Source organism: Notamacropus eugenii, chromosome 4 (genome assembly GCF_028372415.1).
Source record: "Notamacropus eugenii isolate mMacEug1 chromosome 4, mMacEug1.pri_v2, whole genome shotgun sequence".
Taxonomy (NCBI): Eukaryota; Metazoa; Chordata; class Mammalia; order Diprotodontia; family Macropodidae; genus Notamacropus; species Notamacropus eugenii.
The window spans coordinates 228,552,046-228,572,657 of NC_092875.1; the positions used below are offsets into that span (position 1 = coordinate 228,552,046).

The 20,612-nt window shown below is 37.6% G+C and overlaps 1 protein-coding gene across 11 annotated transcripts in view; it reads right to left on the reverse strand.

Moving 5' to 3' along the window:
• The window catches only part of LDLRAD4 (low density lipoprotein receptor class A domain containing 4), a 587,101-nt gene that overhangs the window by 9,490 nt on the left and 556,999 nt on the right, over positions 1-20,612 (reverse strand). For all 11 annotated transcript variants that reach the window (XM_072604172.1, XM_072604171.1, XM_072604176.1 and 8 more), the window contains one exon: positions 1,674-1,727. In XM_072604172.1, the coding sequence (XP_072460273.1) occupies positions 1,674-1,727 (54 nt within the window). The remainder of the gene's footprint in view (positions 1-1,673; positions 1,728-20,612) is intronic.

Below are 20,612 nucleotides of genomic sequence, written 5' to 3' on the forward strand. Positions count from 1 at the left end.
TATGCTTATACATGTGTGTATGTGTATATATTTATATCTATATATTTTTTTCCTCTAAAGAGCCAAATACTTGGAACATGCCACTCCCTTACTGTTCTGAATAAGTGGACGTTCTTATTTTGCTCTGATTTTACCTAGTGGGAAGCAAAATAGAGAGAAGTTGGAAGGAAAGAAGAAACTGGCATAGCTTCCCCACCTCTGAACTTTTATACATACATATAGACATATGTATGTGTGTATATGTGTCTCTGTACAATAGAGGAATGGAACATTCCAAATAATTGGCTCTTTAGGTTAAGTATCTCCAAATATAACATACATGGATTATGGATAACTTTAATTTCATATCATACACTGATTACTTTAATTATTCAAGTATCTGTTATCTCATACTAATCAAGCAATCTATGTACTTATGATGCAGGCAGCTAGGTGGTGCACTGGATAGAGTGCAGGACGTGGAGTCAGAAAGACTCACCTTCATGAGTTCAAATCTGGACTCGACACTTACTATCTATGTGACCCCTTAGCAAGTGACTTGACTGTGCCTCAGTTCCCTCATCTGTAAAATGATCTGGAGAAGGAAATGTTAAACCATTCCAGTATCTTTGCAAGAAAACCCCAAATGGGGTCACCAAAAGTCAGACCTGACTGAAAAAATGACTGAACAACAAATAGCTGTTGTTCAGTACAAAGCCATATTCCTTTTCTTGCAAACTCAGATGAGTTACCTTAGACTTAGTTCTATTGACAACTAGCAGTATGACCTTGAACATCAGCTCCTCTGAACCAAGAAGTCATGTGGTGGAGTGCCTAGAGGGCTAGGCCTGAAGTCAGGAATACTTAGATTTGAATTCTACATGTGTGTGTGAGCTTGGGTTGCTTAATGTCTTTAAGATCCCCTTCCTTCATCTGTAAAATGAGCAGGTTGTGCTAGATGGCTAGAGGGTCCCTTCCATTTCTAAATTTATGATCCCATACACAGATGATTCTCTCAAGTCCCTTCCAATGCTAAAATTGCCCGGGTGAATAATTCTATGATTTCTCAAGATAATCCATTTCTAGTCTGAGAAGACCTTGAAGGTGTCCTGTCTCAGCGGTGTCAGAAATGCAGCCCATCCTGCGTAAATCAGAACCACATAAAAACGTGAACGAGGCAAGGGGAATATTTAACAAAATAAATAAATTACAATATAATAGTGATAATGTTACATCAACATGCAGCCCGCAGAGATCTTTATGTACAGATTAGTGACCACCATTTCTAGTTGAGCTTGACACCAATTTCTACATAAATAGCCAATGACCAAACACTTCCATCTTTTAGGCCCTTGTCATCACAATTCCATGTTTATCCCTAGTGAATATCTTTCGTTTCTTCTGATTTCTATATGCCACAAGTTCTTGGTGTCGCACCTGCTTCTTTATCATATTTGCAGTCATTTGCATGGACTTATGTTGGTTACGTCTCAGTCTCTTCTCTGCTTGTATGTTTGTCTCCTGATGATTTTGCTATATTTAGTCACTTGTGATTTGTCACTTATTTAAACCCTTTTTTCCTCTGCCTCTTTACTACCACAGGCTCCCCATAGGAGACCCTGCCACTACTCAACACAGCCCATTACTCCCACACAACAGACTGAAAACCTTGCAAAACAATTTAAACACCATACCTCTGAAGCAGCCTGTCGTGGCACTGAGCTGTCTGAAGGCCACAAGCACCCTTCCTAGCAGTGGTGAAGACAGAAAAACACACACACACAAACACAGAGAAAAATGTCATTAATTTCTTACCAGTCACCAACAGAAGCAAACATTGTTTATTCAAATATGAAAGCATAATAATTTTTAGAAAAAAATAACATCTGTTAGAATAGAGATGATCACCAAAGGACTTTTTTCCCTTTCATGGTTGAATTTGAACCGCAAAGTTTCATTGTGACAAAGGATATTGAAAATTTAGATGCTTTTACAATACATATGAAGTTAAGTGTTAACTAAAAAATACTTTAATTTGGGCATACATACTCACCCCAAATAATTACTATTTTTACCCACCAATTTCTGGGAAATTCACATATTTCAATCTAGCACTGCTCAGTTTAGGGTTAAAGGTATGAGAGAGGGGAAAACAGAAACAGTCTTTTGTCACCAAAGTGACTAAATACTTTACTTTATGTTTTTATTTTGTATAGAAATGGGTTAATTTACACAGAAGCAGGACTTCCTGAGGCAAGAAAAAGCAACAAAACATAGCTTAACTAAGCAAGACTTTTATAATGTCTCTGGCTTTCAAAGTCACCAAAGCTGATTCTCAAAATCTCAGTGTCTTACAAATATCTTCTAATAAGTCATCTTTTAATTCTATTTACCACAAGTCAGAGATGATATAATATCTCATGGCTAAAAGTGACACTTCAAAGAATATTACCAAATGAGAAATTGACATAAGTGACCTTAATTGACTTCTACTATGTGTAAGATGAATGGGTAATCTTTTATTTTTTCTTAGACTTATAAGACCATAGAGTTGGATGGGACCTCAGCAGGTATCTAGTTCAATCTTTATCAAAAGCATCTGTCTCCTCTAAAATATCCTGGAAAATATCATTCAGCATTTCTTTGAACGTTTTATGTGATGGGAAATTTATTGCTTTGTCTATATAAGTTTGAACAGCTTTGCTAGGAAGGTCTTTCTTATATGTAGTTAAAATCACCCTCATTATATCTTCTAGTGAACAATGATCTTAGTAAAGTTTCCTGACATTAAGCAAAATAAACCTAAAACTACTTTCATAAGAAAGTTTTTCTAATATTTTAAAGACTGTTCTTATACCTCTCCCTTCAAGTCTAGTGGAAAGTCAGGACACCTGGTTTCAAATCCTAACAAACACTAGCTTTTTGATAATGAACAGGTCACTTATGCTCTCTCAGCCAGTTTCCTCATTTACAAATTGAGATCATATGAAGAAATTAAAGCTATCTATAGTCAAATGAGTTCTAAATCACTCTTGATTAGAGAAATGTAAATCAAGACAACTCTGAGGTATCATATAACACCTATCAGATTAGCCAACATGACTAAACAGGAAAATGATAAATGTTGGAGAAGATGGGAGAAAATTGGAGCACTAATGCATTGTTGGTATAGTTGTGAATGGATCCGACCATTCTAGAAAGCAATTTGGAACTAAGCACAAAGGGATATAAAACTGTGCATACCCTTTGATCCAACAATATCAATACTAGGTCTGTGTCCCAAAGAGATCATAAACACATGAATCTACATATACAAAAATATTTATAGCAGTTCTTTTTGTGGTGCCAAAGAATTGGAAATTGAGGGGATGCCCATTAATTGAGGAATGGTGGAACAAGTTGTGGTATAGCAATGTAATGGAACACTATTGCTCCATAAGAAATGATGAGCAGGCAGACTTCAGAAAGTCTTATGTGAACTGATGCCAAGTGAAATGAGCAGAACCAGAAGAACCTTTTACACAGTAAAGTAATATTGTTTGATGATTAACTTTGATAGACTTATCTGTGCTTTGCAATTCAAGGATCTAAGACAGTTCCAAATGACTCATGATGGAAAATGCTATCCACATCCAGAAAAAGAACTATGAAGATGAATGCATATTGAAGCACACTATTTGCTCTCCCCCTTTTTTTCCCTCTAACAGTTTCTCCCATTGGTTCTAATTCTTCTTTACAACACAACTAATGTGAAAATATGTTTAATATGAATGTATATGTAGAGCCGGTATCAGATTGCATGCCATCTTGGGGTGGGAGAGGGAAGGGATGGGGAGAAAATTTGGAACTCAAAATCTTATGTAAGTAAAATGGCAAAAACTAAAAATTAATTAAGTAAAAAATTGGGATCATACCACTGGCATTCTCCTCTATCTTACAAAATTGTTTGAAGTCAAACCACTATTTTGTTTGTTTTGGGTCCAACTGGATATGAGATTTTGTAGGGAGCTCTTGCTGCAAAAGTTCCTTCTACATAAGGAAGAGGATATGTAACTTACAGTCTTAGAGAGTTCCACGGGAACCGAGGTAAGTGGTTTGCCCATGATTACTCAGCTAATACATGACAAGTCTTTCTGACTCCAGGGTTAGCCTTTAATCCACTACCCCTCTTAGAGGCAGTACATGTGATGCAGTAGATAGAGTGCCAGTCCTAGAGTCAGAAAGAACTAAGTACAAATTTAATCTCATATATGTTACTATCTGTGTGACCTTGGGTAAGTCATTTAACTTCTGCTGCCTCTATTTCCTCACATGTAAAATTGGAATAAAAATAACACCCACCTCATGAGGTTATTTTGAGGATCAAATGAGATATTTATAAAGTGCTTAGCACAGTGCCAGGAACATAGTAATCACTATACAAATGCTTGCTGTTTTCTTCCTTCTTTCCACCCATATCATTTTCAATGCTAAAGATTTCTGGTTTCTTCATTAGGCCATATGATCACAGTGAGGAGGCATCATTTATTGCTATCACAGCAAACCCCTCTTTTTAAAATTAATTAATTTATTTTTATTTTGCAACATTCACTTTGATAAGTTTTAGATTTTCTGCCCCTCCCTTTTCTCTCCCTCCCCAAGATGGCATGCAATCTGATATGGATTCTGCAATTAATTCCTATTAAACATATTTTCACATTAGTCATGCTGCATAGAAGAGTTACAATAAATGGGAGAAATCATGAGAAAGAAAACAAAACAAAAAAGAAAATATTCTGCTTCCCTCTGCATTCAGACTCCATAGTACTTTCTCTGGATATAGATGACATTTTCCATCATGAGTTCTTTGGAATTGGTTTTTTTTTCTTTGTATCCCTGAGAAGAACTAAGTCTATCAAAATCAGTCATCGAACACTGTGGCTGTTACTGTGTACAATGTTCTCCTAGCTCTGCTGACTTCACTCAGCATCAGTTCATCGAAGTCTTTCCAGGTTTTTCTGAAGTCAGTCTATTCATCATTTCTCATAGCCAAATAGTCTTCCATTGCATTCATATACCACAACTTGCTCAGCCATTCCCCAATGGATGGGCACCCCCTCAATTTCCAGTTCTTGGCCACCACAAAGAGAGCTGCTATAAATATTTCGTACATGTGGGTCCTTTTCCTATTTTTATGATCTCTTTGGGATACAGCTCTAGAAGCGGTATGGCTGGATCAAAGGGTATGCCACAGCAAACCCCTCTTGAATCAGTTCCTTTCAAAGTTTCCTTTGCCAGGGATACTGGCAAAATGAATCCATCGTAGAGCAAGGACTGCAGAAGATATGATTCTGCCTCTAAGCCTCATGAGCTGTGAAAGAAAAGGCTATTGAAATGCTAGCAAGAAGGAAGGTTATTTTTGCTGGGCTATCATCCCATGTCAGGGATACTATGGTGTAGAAGATGGAGAGATGGCCTTAGAACCAGGAAGGTCTGAGTTCATATCCCACCTGTGAAATATACTGGCTATGTAACCCTGGGGAAGTCACTTAGTCTCTCTAGAGACAACCCTCTAAAATGATAGATACATTTTGCAAAGAAGTTGCTACTGAACTGCATTGGTGGAGGGTGTTTCCTCACCCAGGAATTCTCTATGCCGTTGAAATCAGGGAACTAGTCTTTCCTTATGCCCACTTTGTATATATTTTATATTTACTTATCTCTACATATGTTGTTTTCTTTGAATAGAATATAAACTCCTTGAGGACAGGAGCTGCTTCATTTTTGTCTTTGCATTCTCAGCACTTAGCACAGTGCTTTGCACATAGCAGGTACTTAATAAATGCCTGTTGAACTGGTTAACTAGCATTTATTAAGTGCCTGCTGTGTACACAGCACTGTGCTAAGCCTTGGAGAAACAAAGAAAAGCAACAACATGTGGCCTGCAGGGATCTGGTTCTATTTACATTTGACACCATTGTCTTCTATTCCCTTTTTATTTTACAATTTATTTAGTCATTCCCCGATCAAAGGGCATTTGTCAAGCAGCCATTTCAAACATACCACATTACATAAGAGACAGATAAAAGGACAGAACACAAACAGGGACAGCTGGTAAAAGTAAAGATTTAGAGCAGAAATGGACCTCAGAGATCATCTAATATCAGAGGTGGGGTAAACTTGTGGCCTCGAGGGCACATGTGACCCTCTAGGTCCTCAAGTGTGGCCCTTTGACTGTGGCCTTAAGGAAACAGGTTACCTTACCCCTGATTCCAATTCCTTCCTTCTATAGATGAAGAAAATAATCCCCAGTTAGTTGTTAAGATTTATTCAAAGTCACATAGGTAAGTACCAGAGTGGGAATATAAAACCAGGTCAAATCCAATGCTCTTTCTACAGGGTTAAGCCCTCTGTAGAGCACTGTCTCTTTCTCTCTCATTTACTTACTTTTACCAAGGACTTCGACAAAGTTGAGATAACCACTGTGTGTACAAAGCATCTGTTGGCTTCTGTTTCTCCCCCACAGGAACAGTAGAGGAGAGTCAAAATTAAGAAAGCCTATCCTTGATTATTTGCTTCAAAAATGGGAGTCAGACCCCAGAAGGCAAAGGAGAGGAACTGAAGAGCCTCTGGTACTTAACAGTGTGCTACCATCACCTCCTATAATCAAAAGAGGCTCTCAAGGAGCCGTACTCTCCTTTCAGCTGTTTAGGCCCTTACTTTGCTAGGTACAGATCTAGGTCTCTGAATCACCATATAACAGGTTAGGTCAATTGAATTCCAAGCACTTATAAGTGCTCACCAAGTGCAAAGCACTGTGCTAGCTACAAGAGAGAGATATAAAGTAATAACAAAATAGTTCTTGCTCTTCAGAAACTTAGAAGGAGAAGACTTAGGGGAGAGGGTTGGAGGAAGGGATATGACAGCTGTCTTCAAGTATTTTAAGGGCTGTCATGTGGAAAAGGGGGTAAACCTGATCCACTTGAGCGTAGGGGGCAGAACCAGGGTGAAAGAAGCAGGAGACCCATTCAGATCTAATGTTACACTTAAAAAAAAAAAATTAACAATTAGAGTTATCTAAAAGTGCGCTAGGAGACAGTGAGTTCCTCTCCTAAATGACTGCTTTCTGAGTACACTATAGAGAAGATTCTTGTGTTCAGGTATGAACTAGCCTCTGAAGTCCTTTTCAACTGAGATTCTAAGATTGTGTTTCAATTGAGTCACTTTCCTTTTCCTGCTACAACTTCCCAGAGTGACGTGCCACCCTAATCCCCTGCAGGGAATATTGGAAAATATCCCATGGGGAGTGAGTCTTTTCATTGCCTTTTTTTAAATCAACTATTGTAATATTTGGCAGACCTCCTTCTGTCATGACTAAAAAAAAGTATACCTATGGTTTCCAAGGACTGAAATAAAACTGATAGACTTTGGTGTTCTTTCCAATTCTCAAACTTCATGATTTTTGTGAATGAAAGTCAGAGGTGAAAAACATGGAGTCAAATTTGAGAAAGTATGTTATATGCATTGGGTAAATACCCAATGGTAAAACAGAGGCAAATACCTATATCTCTGGGAGACCACAGGTAATAAACTCATAGAATAAGAAGGAATGAAAGGATTGTGACCTACAGCAATGTAGGAAATACTGACGCAGATCCGATGAAGAATACATTCTATCCTTACCTCTGAATGGGTGTAAGGTACAGTCCAGGTAAGTCAATTAGTGTTCACGAGTCTTGGAATACTTGTATTTCAAAGAATCTTAAATTTAGGTTATTTATCAATGTAACATTTGGAAAGTGTGCACAATACATATAGACACCCAACACACACATACAATACTGCTTATATGCTTCAAGAGGTGGCAGTCAGTCAGTGAATATTCATCAAGTGCCACACACTGCTGAGTGTTCAGATATCAAGAAAGGTAAAAGACAATCCTTGTTCTCAAGAAACTCCCATTTGAATAGGGAAGTCAATATGTAAACAACTAGGTACAAACAATCTACATACAGGATAAACTGAGAATAATCAACAAAGGGAAAACATTAGAATTAAGAGGGAACAGGAATATAGTGTTGAGTGGGAAATGGTTTAGTGTGACAGAAATTTGAAATTTCAATTTTGTGTCTGATTCTGGCCCATTCTTCATCACCGGCATAAAATCATGGAGGGAGGAAAAGATGCTGTTACCTAGAAAACCTCTGCTGAAATGAACTCATGAAATCAGAACCTTCCTTCCCAAGGTGCAAGTTTTACAGGCTCCTTCAACCACTCATTTCAGCAGTTCATAGCTATCAGGTCATTTTTCCTAAATCCTAAATTCCTCATGTATAACTTTTAGATCTTATGTCACACAGCTAATTCATGACAGTCAGGACTAGAATTACTTCCCGCATAGTCTTTTTAAGGCAGCGTGATGGAATGGAAAACGTTTAATTTGGAATCAAGGGACCTGGGATGTACAACCTTGAGTAAGTCACATATATTTCTAAGCCTTTAACTTCCTCATATGTAAAAGGACTGAGCTGGACTTGATGACCTTCAATGCCCCTTCTAACTTTAATCTATGATCTTATGATCCCATTCACAGAATCACAGAGTAGGAGGGAATCTTGTAGATTATTTAATTCAAAATTCACATTTTACAGATGAAGATAAAGTGAAGATGAAGATGAGATAAAAATGATAAAGATGAAAATGAGAAAAGTGAACTACTCAGAGTCATGCAGCTAATTCTCAGCTGTCATGACCAGAAACCATGTTTCCTGATTCCTAATGCAGGTTTGGTCAGCAAGTTCAAACAGTTTGTACTTGACTAGGAATCCCTTAATAACAAGCCCAGCAAATGGTCATCAGACTTCTATTTAAAGACCTCTAGTGCTGGGGAACTCACTCTTGCTTCAGGATAGCTCTAATGGTTAGGAAATCTTTCTTCACATTGAGCCAAAGTGTTCTTCTATAACTCCCTCCTCTATCTTCTAGTTCTGTCTGTATTCTGGGGCCAAGCACATCAAGCCTAATCCCTCTTTCATGGGAAGGTCCTTTATATCCTTGAAAAGCTAAATTTCCCCAAGACTCATCTCTTATCTCATATAAACATCCCCACTTCCTTTGATCAATTCATGTACCATATAGCAATGGTTTCTAGTCTAATCACTATCCCAGTTGCCCTCCTCTAGATACACTCCAGTTTTCAATGCCTTCCCCAAAATGAATCATCCAGAATAGAAAACCATATTCCAAACTGGATATGAACATGTTGCCTTAAGTCAAAGATGACTTTGGTATCCATTTTTGCCAGTTCAAAACCTGTCATGAAAGATTTGTTGGGTCTTTTCTCTAGCTTTTCAGGTGAGGTTTACAATCCGTTAGTCCTTAATAGATTTATACGTGCTTCTATACAAAGGAGGCTCTCAGCTTCCTCATTGTATGTGCAATGAATTTGGCAGCAGAAGTAGCAGACTAACTCTTCACACCTTTAAACTCTGCTTTGGAGTCTTTCATCAGGCCAATTCACCACCAATGCTTCTTTATAGAATTGTCGTAGGCATGCCCCACCTCCTATCCCAAGATGCAGTACAAACTTTATGCATTCTTTCCTACAGCGTTTAGATGTTTCAGCTTCTTCGTGTGCCAAATATTGCTGATAATTTTTGAAAGAAAAATAGGAACTGATTAAGTATTGGTATTAATTCAAAAAGCAATGCTTCTAGAGTTATCATATGACAGATTTTTATCTCAACAATGGAAAACTGTAACGTTCTTGGCCAATGCTTGCATTGTTATGTGTCATAATCAGATGAAAACTGAGAAATAAAAATAAAATAATACTAAAAAGGAGTTCATGGATTTGTTGTGGAGAATGGTAGCAAATGATGGCAAACTGTTCTGCAAATACACAGATCTACAAACATCCTCTCAATATAAATTAACTTCCTTCCCTGTAGTAATATCAATAGCAATTTCATGCTTAAAAAATTTCTTGCTTAAGATGCCTGGCTTAAACCTTTCTAAATTATAAAATAATTCAGAAAAAGCAAGAGGCCTAGCTTTTACAAATCAATGATAAAGTACGTACTATGTGTCAGGTATTGTACTAAGCCCTGGGGATACAAATACAAGGAAGCAAGATAGTCCCTTGCGTTCAAGGAACTCACAGTGTAATAGGGAAAGACAGCACATGAAGAAGTACTGCAAAGTGGACTTAGGAAGGCATTATGTATTACTCTGCGGTGACATAGTAGATATCATGATACCTGACATATTTACAGCAATTTATGGATTACAAAGTGATCAGTGTATGATCTTCAAAACAATCTTATGTAGTAGATACTGGAGGTATTCTTATATTTATTTCTACAGATGAAAAAACTAAGTCATATGAAAACCAAGTGACTTATTCAAGGTCACATCACTAGTAAACAGCAGAATTGAGCTTCACACCTGGGTCTTCTGTTTCTGATGTTTAAAGACATAAAGTGTTCCCATCCATAAAATATTATTATGCATGAAATTAATCTTCCAGACTCCTATAAAACAGTGTTGTCTGAAACTCCATCCCTTCATCTGTAAAATGATGAGGCTGGATTCAATGACATCTAAGGTCCCTTTTATCTCTAAATCTGTGATCCTATGTTTAGTATTTTTGACCATTATTTTCCTAGCTGAAGTACCAACATTTAAAGGTATCATCATATTTCACATAGAAAATATTCTCCACTTCATTAAAAGTACAAAATGTTTTCTCTCCGTTAAACTCCTGTTATTTTTTTTTTCAAAATTTCCATTTATTACAGCTCTGTTAACACCAGATTAAAAACTTGGTTTCTCATCTTATCCTCAGTCCAACTGGTTAGCTGCTAGTTTGGTATCTACCAATGAGAGTTCATTTACTCAGCAACAAATATTAAGCACTTTGGGCAGAGTATAGTTCTAGGTGATGAGAGTGACATAAAGAAAAAAATTAAGGGATGGAGCCAAGATGGCAGAGTAGAAAGACACACGTATGCTGGCTCTCCCCACGCAGCCCATAAAATACCTGTAGAGCAGGACTCTCAACAAATTTTGGAGCAGCGGAAGTGGAGAACAACAGAGTGGAGGAGATTTCCAGCCCAGGGCAACCTGAAAGGCCCATGGGAAACGTCTGTTGCAGCAGACTCAGAGCAGAGCCCAGCCCAGCCTTGGCCACGGGGGGTGGAATCTCCAGTCGCAGATCCCTCAACCCACAGGCGCCAAAGGTCAGTGACAGGGTTTTTTTAGCTGGCCAGGAAGGGAGAAGGGCCTTCCCATAGCTCTGGCCTAAGGCAGTGGCTGTAGAGGCCACATCAGGCAGGTGGTAGCAGTTCCCACAGCAGCCCCTACAGCAGCCCACATCCATTACTGGATCATAAAAACCCTGGGGGCATTGATGAGCTGATTATTACTTCAGACCTGTGTAGAGGCTCTAAGGGAGCTGATCTTTATCTCACACTGAATGGTGGCCCTGCCCATCCAGCTTATCTGAATCTCAGCCCCTAGTACTGGCTTGGTGGAACTGGAGGCCAGGTGGCTGTGGAGAGGAAACTCTGCTAAGATTCTGTGCACAAAAATCTCTTCCTGCTCCCAGACCAGACCAGTGTACACACTTGATTGTGCCACTTTGGAGGAACTGAGGTCTTAGAGATCCCCAGAGTATACCCTACTCTTGACAAAGGACCCCAAAGTCAAGTAACTGGTTGGAAAAGTGCCCAAAAAAGGGGAAAAAAAAGACTATAAAGGTTACTTTCTTGGTGAACAGATATCTTCTGCCATCCTTTCAGTTGAGGAAGAACAATGCTTACCATCAGGGAAAGACATAAAAGTCAAGGCTTCTGTATCCCAAACATCCAAAATAAATATTCAATGGTCTCAGGCCATGGAAAAGTTCAAAAAGGATTTTGAAAATCAAGTTAGAGAGGTGGAGGAAAAATTGGGAAGAGAAATGAGAGATGCAAGAAAAGCATGAAAAGTAGGTCAACACCTTGCTAAAGGAGACCCCAAAAATGCTGAAGAAAATAATAGCTTGAAAAATAGGCTAACTCAATTGGCAAAAGAGGTTCAAAAAGTTAATGAGGAGAAGAATGCTTTAAAAAGCAGAATTAGCCAAATGGAAAAGGAGGTTCAAAAGCTCACTGAAGAAAATAGTTCTTTCAAAATTAGAATGGAACAGATGGAGGTTAATGACTTTATGAGAAACCAAGAAATCACAAAACAAAACCAAAAGAATGAAAAAATGGAAGATAATGTGAAATATCTCATTGGAAAAATAACCTGGAAAATAGATCCAGGAGAGACAATTTAAAAATTATGGGACTACCTGAAAGCATGATCCACAAAAGAGCCTAGACATCATCTTTCATGAAATTATCAAGGAAAACTGCCCTGATATTCTACAACCAGAGGGCAAAATAAATATTGAAAGAATCCACCAATCACCTCCTGAAAGAGATCCAAAAAAAGAAACTCCTAGGAACATTGTAGCCAAATTCCAGAGTTACCAGGTCAAGGAGAAAATATTGCAAGCAGCTAGAAAGAAGCAATTCAAGTATTGTGGAAATACAATCAGGATAACACAAGATCTAGCAGCTTCTACATTAAGGGATAGAAGGGTGTGGAATATGATATTCCAGAAGTCAAAGGAACCAGGACTAAAACCAAGAATCACCTACCCAGGAAAACTAAGTATAATACGTCAGGGGGGAAAATGGTCTTTCAATGAGATAGAGGACTTTCAAGCATTCTTGATGAAAAGACCAGAGCTGAAGAGAAAATCTGACTTTCAAACACAAGAATCAAGAGAAGCATGAAAAGGTAAACCGCAAAGAAAAATCATAAGGGACTTACTGAAGTTGAACTGTTTACATTCCTACATGGAAAGACAATATTTGTAACTCTTGAAATTTTGAATATCTGGGTAGTTGGTGGGATTACATACACACACACATACATACACACACACACACACACACACACACACACACACATACACAGACAGAGAACACAGGGTGAATTGAATAGGATGGAATCATTATCTTAAAAAAATGAAATGAAGGGGTGAGAGAGAAATATATTGGGAGAAGAAAGGGAGAAATGGAATGGGGCAAATTATCTCTCATAAAAGAGGCAAGTAAAAGACTTTTCAGTGGAGGGAAAAAGTGGGGAGGTGAGAGAAAAAACATGAAGCTTACTCTCATCACATTCGACTAAAGGAAGGAATAAAATGCACACTCATTTTGGTATGAAAACCTATCTTACAATACAGGAAAGTGGGGGAGAAGAGGATAAGCAGGGTGGGGGGGGATGATGGAAGGGAGGACAGTGGGAGGAGGGAGCAATTAGAAGTCAACACTCTTGGTCAGGGACAGGATCAAAAGAGAGAATAGAAAAAATGAGGGGCAGGATAGGATGGAGGGAAATATAGTTAGTCTTATACAACACAACTATTATAGAAGTCATCTGCAAAACTACGCGGATATGGCCTATATTGAATTGCTTGCCTTCCCAAAGGGAATAGGTGGGGAGGGAGGGAAGAAGAGAAATTGGAACTCAAAGTTTCAGGAACAACTGTTGAGTATTTTTCTTGCATATAACTAAGAAATAAAAAATACAAGTAATGGGGTACAGAAATTTACCTTGCCCTACAGGACAAAGGAGAAGATGGGGATAAGGGAAGGGAGGGATGTTAGAAGGGAGGGCAGATTGGTGAGAGGGGTAATTAGAATGCTTGGCGTTTTAGGGTGGGGGGAGGGGAGAAATGGAGAGAAAATTTCGAACCCAAAATTTTGTGGAAATGAATGTTGAAAACTTGAATAAATTTAAATACAAAAAAAAATTAAGATAGTCTTTGTCCTCAATGAAGTTTATAATCTGCTTGTTCCTTTGCATACTGAATTTGTATAATTTATTTCACTAATATAACTTTTTATTAATGAAATCTATAATTGTATCCATCCAGGCCTCATAATTAAGGTGTTCTTCATTTGGTATGAAGGTATTCTCAAGTATCATGAAAGGAGCTAACAGACTGGTTGGTGACAAATGTAGCACTAAAGGCAATTGATGCTGGAGTGGAACCCCTTAGGTTACACGTTGTTGTTGTGCCTAGTAGAAAGAGAAAGTATTTTCATGACGGTTTTAAATTTTCAACAGAGATCCATAAAGGTTCTTTATTGTGCTTTCTAAGGGAACACAAAGTCTGAATGAAATAATCTGAATGGTAGAGGAATGGCTAATACCTCACATTTCCATGGTGCTTTGATATTTGCTTTATAACACATGGTAGTTTATAAAAATATTAAAGCCTCATTTTACGAAGAGGGAAGCTAAGGTCAGCAAGCTAAAGCAACTTGCTCATTGATATGAAAAAAATGCCTTAAATTTATCCTCAGTTTCTTCAGGAATTTTTTAATAAGCTGTCTTTAAATTGGTATCTGAATCCTGAAATGAGTCCTTATAACAAGATTGAACAGCCACAGCAACCCAGCATGCATATACTTCTTATTTCAGCAAATAGCAAACTTAGAGGGTTTAGAGAAGCAGGGTAGTATAGAAAAGGTTCAGAATCCAGATTCAGAAGATGGGGTTAAATGACTTACCCCAATCTCCCCCTACTCCCCACATACTTTGATTCAGTTGTCAGACTATGGGGTGAGTCATTTAGCCCCTGAGTCTCAGTTTCCTCATCTACAAAGTCAGGATAAAAGTACCTGTTCAGGTGTGAGCATCTCAAAACACAGACAGCACAGCTTTTTAGAGCAATTCATCTATATCAAAGTTAAGAGCTCCTTATTTCCCTCTTCCTCTCTTATAGCCTCTCTTTACTATGCATTTTATTTATCTATTTTTTAATTCAATTTTTAGTATTGCCCTTTCTACTCTAGATGGCAGTAACAGACTGAGTTTAGAGGCTGGCTCTTTGAACAGTCTTTACTTCCATCCTTATACCTTAGTTTTTACTTCTCTTTTTCAACATAGAATCAGACTGTTCTGATATATCAGCATATACCTTCATCTAGGTCACGTCTCTTAAAAGAAGTAGTACAGCATGCAGGAGAATATGAAGAGAAAAGCAAGGCAATTCCTTATATTTCTAATAAAATACATATTAATCTGGAATGTTTACAACCACAGAAATTAAGCATGAAAATGCAACTTTTAGCTAAAAATATTTAAGCTTAAAATGGGACTTTTACAGAAGTAAACTGATCAAATTATACATATACATGTGTTTCTCTCTCTATATATAAAATATATGCACATATACATATGGGGGGAGAAGAAAAAAGAGGGAGATGAAGAGAGAAGGGAAGGGAAAGAGAAAGGGACCCTCAGAAATTATTTAGGCTTGACAGCCCAAATTAGATTAAAAGAAATGAGAACTATTTAACAAAATAAATTAAAATGCAACAGAACACTGATAATATTAACATGTGGGTTTTCTATGTGGGCAGAGATCTGGATTCTTATGTATAGTTTTGTGACCCTTTTTCTCTTTGAGTTTGACACTACTGCCTCAGACCATCACTTAAGCATGAAACCCTTCTCCAATAGCCCTGACAAGGAGTCATTTTAGCTTCCAACTGAATAGTTCATTCCTTTATGGATTCTGCTTGGCCCCAGAGGGCAAAACATGGGCAAAAGGTAGAAGTGACTGGGAGGCCTACTTCAGCCTACTCAAGGCTTCATATCAAGCTTTTTAAAAATCAACCTTTCAGCTTCCTAGTTGAAATATGCTTCCTTACAACTTCTATCCTTTGTTATAGATGTGCTTTCCTGGGTCAAGTGTTGTTTTTGTTACTGAACTATTTTCAGGCATATCTAACTCTTTGTGACCCCATTTGGGGTTTTCTTAGCAAAGATACTAGAGTAATTTGCCATTTCCTTCTCCAGCTTATTTTTCAGATGAGAAAACTGAGGCAAACAGGGTTAAATGACTTGCCCAGAGTCTGAGACCAGATTTGAATATAGAAAGGTGAGTCTTCATTATCCCAGGCCTGACATGCTATCTCCACTGTGTCACCTAGCTGCCCTGGGCCAAGTAGACTTAATTTAATTCAATCTCTCTTTTCAGGTGTCATTTTGTACCCCAAGGCCAAATTTACCCATTATTCAAATTATCTTTTGATTTCTTACTTTAGCATTCCAATTCCTTATGATGAATGTGACATCTTTTTTTGATGTTGTTTCTAGAAGATGTTATAGGTCTTCATAGAATTGATCAACTTTGGCATTAGTGGCTGGAATACAGACTTGTATTATTGTGATGCTGACTGGTTTGCCTTGTATTTGAACAGATATCATCCAGTCATTCTTGAGATTATATCCTGGTACTGCTTTTCTTACCCTTTTTCAAACAGGCAAAGGAACTAGAGACCAAATTGCCAATATTCACTGCATTATGGAGAAAGCAAGGGATTTACCAAAAATCTACTTCTGCTTCACTGACTACACTAAAACCTTTGACTGTGTGGATTACAACAAAATGTGGCAAGTCCTCAAAGAGACGGGAATACCAGATCATCTTACTTGTCTCCTGAGGAACCTGTATGTGGGCTAAGAAGCAATAGTTAGAACTGAAAATGGAACATCTGATTGGTTGAAAATTGAAAAAGGAACAGAACAAGGCTGTATATTGTCACCTTATTTATTTAACTTATATGCAGAGTACATCATGCAAAATGCCAGGCTGGACGAATCAAAACTGGAATTAAGGTTGATGGGAGAAATACCAACCATCTCAGATACGCACACGATACTACTGTGATGGCAGAAAGTGAAGAGGAATTTAAAAGCCTCTTGATGATAGTGAAAGAGAAGAGTGTAAAAGCTGACTTGAAGCTTAATAACTAAAAAACCAAGCTCTTGACAACTGGCCTATCACTTCCTGGCAAATAGAGGAAGAAGAAACGGAAGCAGTGTCAGATTTTACATTCTTGGGCTCAAAGATCACTGTACATGGTGACTGTAAGCATGAAATTAAAAGACACTTGCTCCCTGGAAAGATCTGGGCAGCATACTAAAAAGCAGAGACATCACCTTGAGGACTAAGGTCCATATAGTCAATGCTATGGTTTTTCCAGTAGCAATGGATGGCTGTGACAGTTGGACTATAAGGAAAACTGAGGGCCTCAGAATCAATGCTTTCAAATAGTGGGACTGGCGAAGAACTTTGAGAGTCCCTTGGACAGAAAGGAAATCAAATCAAACAACATTTAAAGAAATTAAATCAGGCTATTTGTTGGAAGGTCAAATACTGAAGCTGAAGTTTAAATACTTTGGCTACATAATGGAGAAGATGGGACTTATTGGAAAAGACCCTGATGTTGGAAAAGACTGAAGATAAAAGGAAAAGGAGACAGCAGAGGATGAGAGGGATAGTGTAGTAGAAACAATGAATATGAATTTCAACAGACTTCAAGAGATACTGGAGGACAGAAGGGCCTGGTGTGCTATATAATAGTCCAAGAGGTCACAAAGGGTTGGACGCTACTAAAGGAATGAACTACAACTATTTTCAGACAACACAAACCTTCAACACTTTAAAAATGGTGATCATATCAGATTAAATTATCACACTCATAGGATTACAGATCTAGAACCATTTAGAGCTGGAAGAGACCTTAGAGGTCACATGGTCCAACTTCCTTATTTTATAGATGAAGAAACTAAAATTGAGATGATAAGTGACTTGCTCAAAGTCATACAGGTAATACACAGTAGATCCAGGATTCTAATTCAGGTCTTTTGACTAGCATTAGGCCTATGTTCACTACACAAAGCTACTCCTCCCTTTTTCCATGGTCTCCTTTTTTTCAGGCTATATGTCCTCAGCTCCCTCAAACCATCCTTTTATTGCTGAAAATTTATTTCCAAGTCAACTACAATGAGCCCTGAGTGATTTTTAGATCTTTCCAATAATCAAATTTACCTTCCAAGAACGGAGATTTACAACCAATTTTTGCAAACAAAAGGGCCAAAAGAAAAGGTTCTGAGGGCAATTCCAAAAGAGAAGTTACAAAAAAATTTTGAGAAAAGGCAGTGATAATCTTCCTAGTTTGTCTACTTTAAAGGGAACAATTAATTTCGATATGCAATTCTGATAAACACGTTGACCAATTAGTCATTTAACTCTCACTCACCTACCCACCATTCAGATGAAACTCTGGATAGAATAAAAAGGGAAACTCACTTTAGTTGAACTATCAGAGCACTTAACCCTCCATCTCTGTCACTCAAAGGGAGACACTGAGTTAAAATGATGCCTCTCCAAGTGCTTCAATTAGGCCCTAATCCTTTGTGGATATCCCATTTAGAAGATGGAGATTTGCTGGATGGCCCTGATTACAGGCAAGCCTCTTGCCCAACTGGAGAGAAAGACAAGTTGAGTATGATTAAGTAAAAAAATCTGTGCTTAATGTTTGTAGTTAAGTAAATTAAGGGCAGCTGGCATGGATATATTTCTGCTCCTGGGAATGCAACTTCAGTGGCTCATGAAAAATGAGTAATCCAGCTGGATGAACAGAGATAACCAATAGTTTTGGAAATGATCTACTTAACCCATCCCTGGTCATGTGACTAAGGTCTCAAATTCCACTAAAGCAGAAATCTTCCTTCACAAGAGAAGGGCATGCAGCCCCCTAGCATAATGCTTTCACTGAATTTTAGGTATGAATTTCCCCTGATTGAATGAATGTATAAATTTAAAACAAAATTTACTACATATTTAAAATATGCAGAGAACTGTGCTAAAAACTTTGATTCTGAAATTGGACCCTTGTTTGTTAGGACCCCAATAATATCATGGATCTTAACTGTGGTATCAAGACTAAAAATAATAGTACTTTGTATTTTATTGAGATTTACACATTTCCTAGCACTTGCACATCTATTATTATCTCATTGAGAAAATAAACTTGATGAGAATAAAGATTGCTCCATCCTTTGAAATTGTATCCCAGCATTTGGCACTGTGCCAGGAAGATAATAGACACTTGATAAATGTTTATTGATTGACTGATTAAGTCTCAGGACAAGCCAGTGAGAGAAGTAGGACAGCATAATGATCCCCAATTTGTAGATTGAGAAACAAAGGCATAAACTTTATGTCTTCAAAAATCACATAACTACTTAGTGATAGAGCCAGGACTAGGTCCCAAGTCTTAATGCCTAAGCACACATCTTTTCCATTAAACCATGAGATTCTTCCATTTCTCTACCAATATATATCCTTGAATTATAAATGGGCACTAGGAAAAAGAGGCGCTTAATAAGTTAGTCCCTTATCCAAACGCATGAATGAAATGCCTTCTGCTTCCAACGGGAAGTAAATACCCAATAGCACTCATATTAATCTACATAAGTTTCTTGAGAGGAGATTGCTTCATTCTCTGTTGTATTTCCATTTAGTAGCATGCCTAGCATGAAACAGGTGCTTGATAAATGCTCAGTTATCTCACCATTTATCTGATTAATAAATTCATAGAAATGGATTACTGGAAAAGATCTCTGAAGTTTCCTAGGTCAACCAAGTCCCAAGGTTTGAATATCTCCTACAATATTCCTAACAAATGGTCATCCAACCTCTGAATTAAAATCTCCAGGAAAGGGGAACTCACTACCTACCAAGGCAGCTCTTTTAAATTTTCAGCTGTATCTAATTGCACAAACTGTTCATCTTGAATTAAAGTCTATCTTCTTGTAATTTCCATACACTGGTCCTCATTCTGCCCTCTACTAGCAATCAGAATAGATGTGATCTCTCTTCCACAAGACAGTTCTTCATACATTTGAAAGTACTACTCATGTACTTCTTAAGTATTTCTTCTCCATATTAAACATTTCCAATTACTTCCACCAATTCTTTTTTGGCAATATGGTTCAAAGTCTCCAGCTGTCCTGGTCATTCTCTTCTTTACTATTCAATGAGTGAATAGTGGATTAAGAAATTTAAGGTTTATTATACAAGGAATAAATTGCCAAAAAGAATAACAAATTGAATTGGTTTCTTTACCCAAGTGCCTTGAAACAAATATTGGTCTAATTTATGATCTCTCTGCAAGGCTGCTACAAAGAAATTATTTAAGTGATTAAAAATATATTTCATAAAAATTAACATTTAAAAAACAACTAAGTAGCATATAAAATCAGAGAATGCTAGAGCTATTGAAGGGACCTTCTCCTAGTTCAAATCATTAATTTTACAGATGAGAAAAGCAAGGCCTGGAAAAGTTAAGTGACTTGTCCAGGATAGTATAGAGCAACTTACAGTTAAGTTAGGATTATCATTTAGCTCTCCTGTCTCCAAAGCCAGTGTTGATTCTACTACTTCAGGTGCCTCTTAAAAAAAAACTTCAATCAAGTAAGATACTTCAATTCAAATAATAAGAACAGATAACCATAATCACACTTTTATATTGTTTTAGGGTCTACAAAGTCTACAAATACATGATAGCACTTGATCCTTACAAACCTTTTGAAGCAAGCAGGACAGATATTATTCTTCTCAAAGTATAGGAGAGGAAACTGAGGCTCAGAGAAGTTATGACATCTCAAATCACAAAACCAGTAAACAGAAGAGCCAAGGCAACAAGTATTGTGCTTTTTCCATTATTGCATGGAAATAGTTAAAGAAAGGC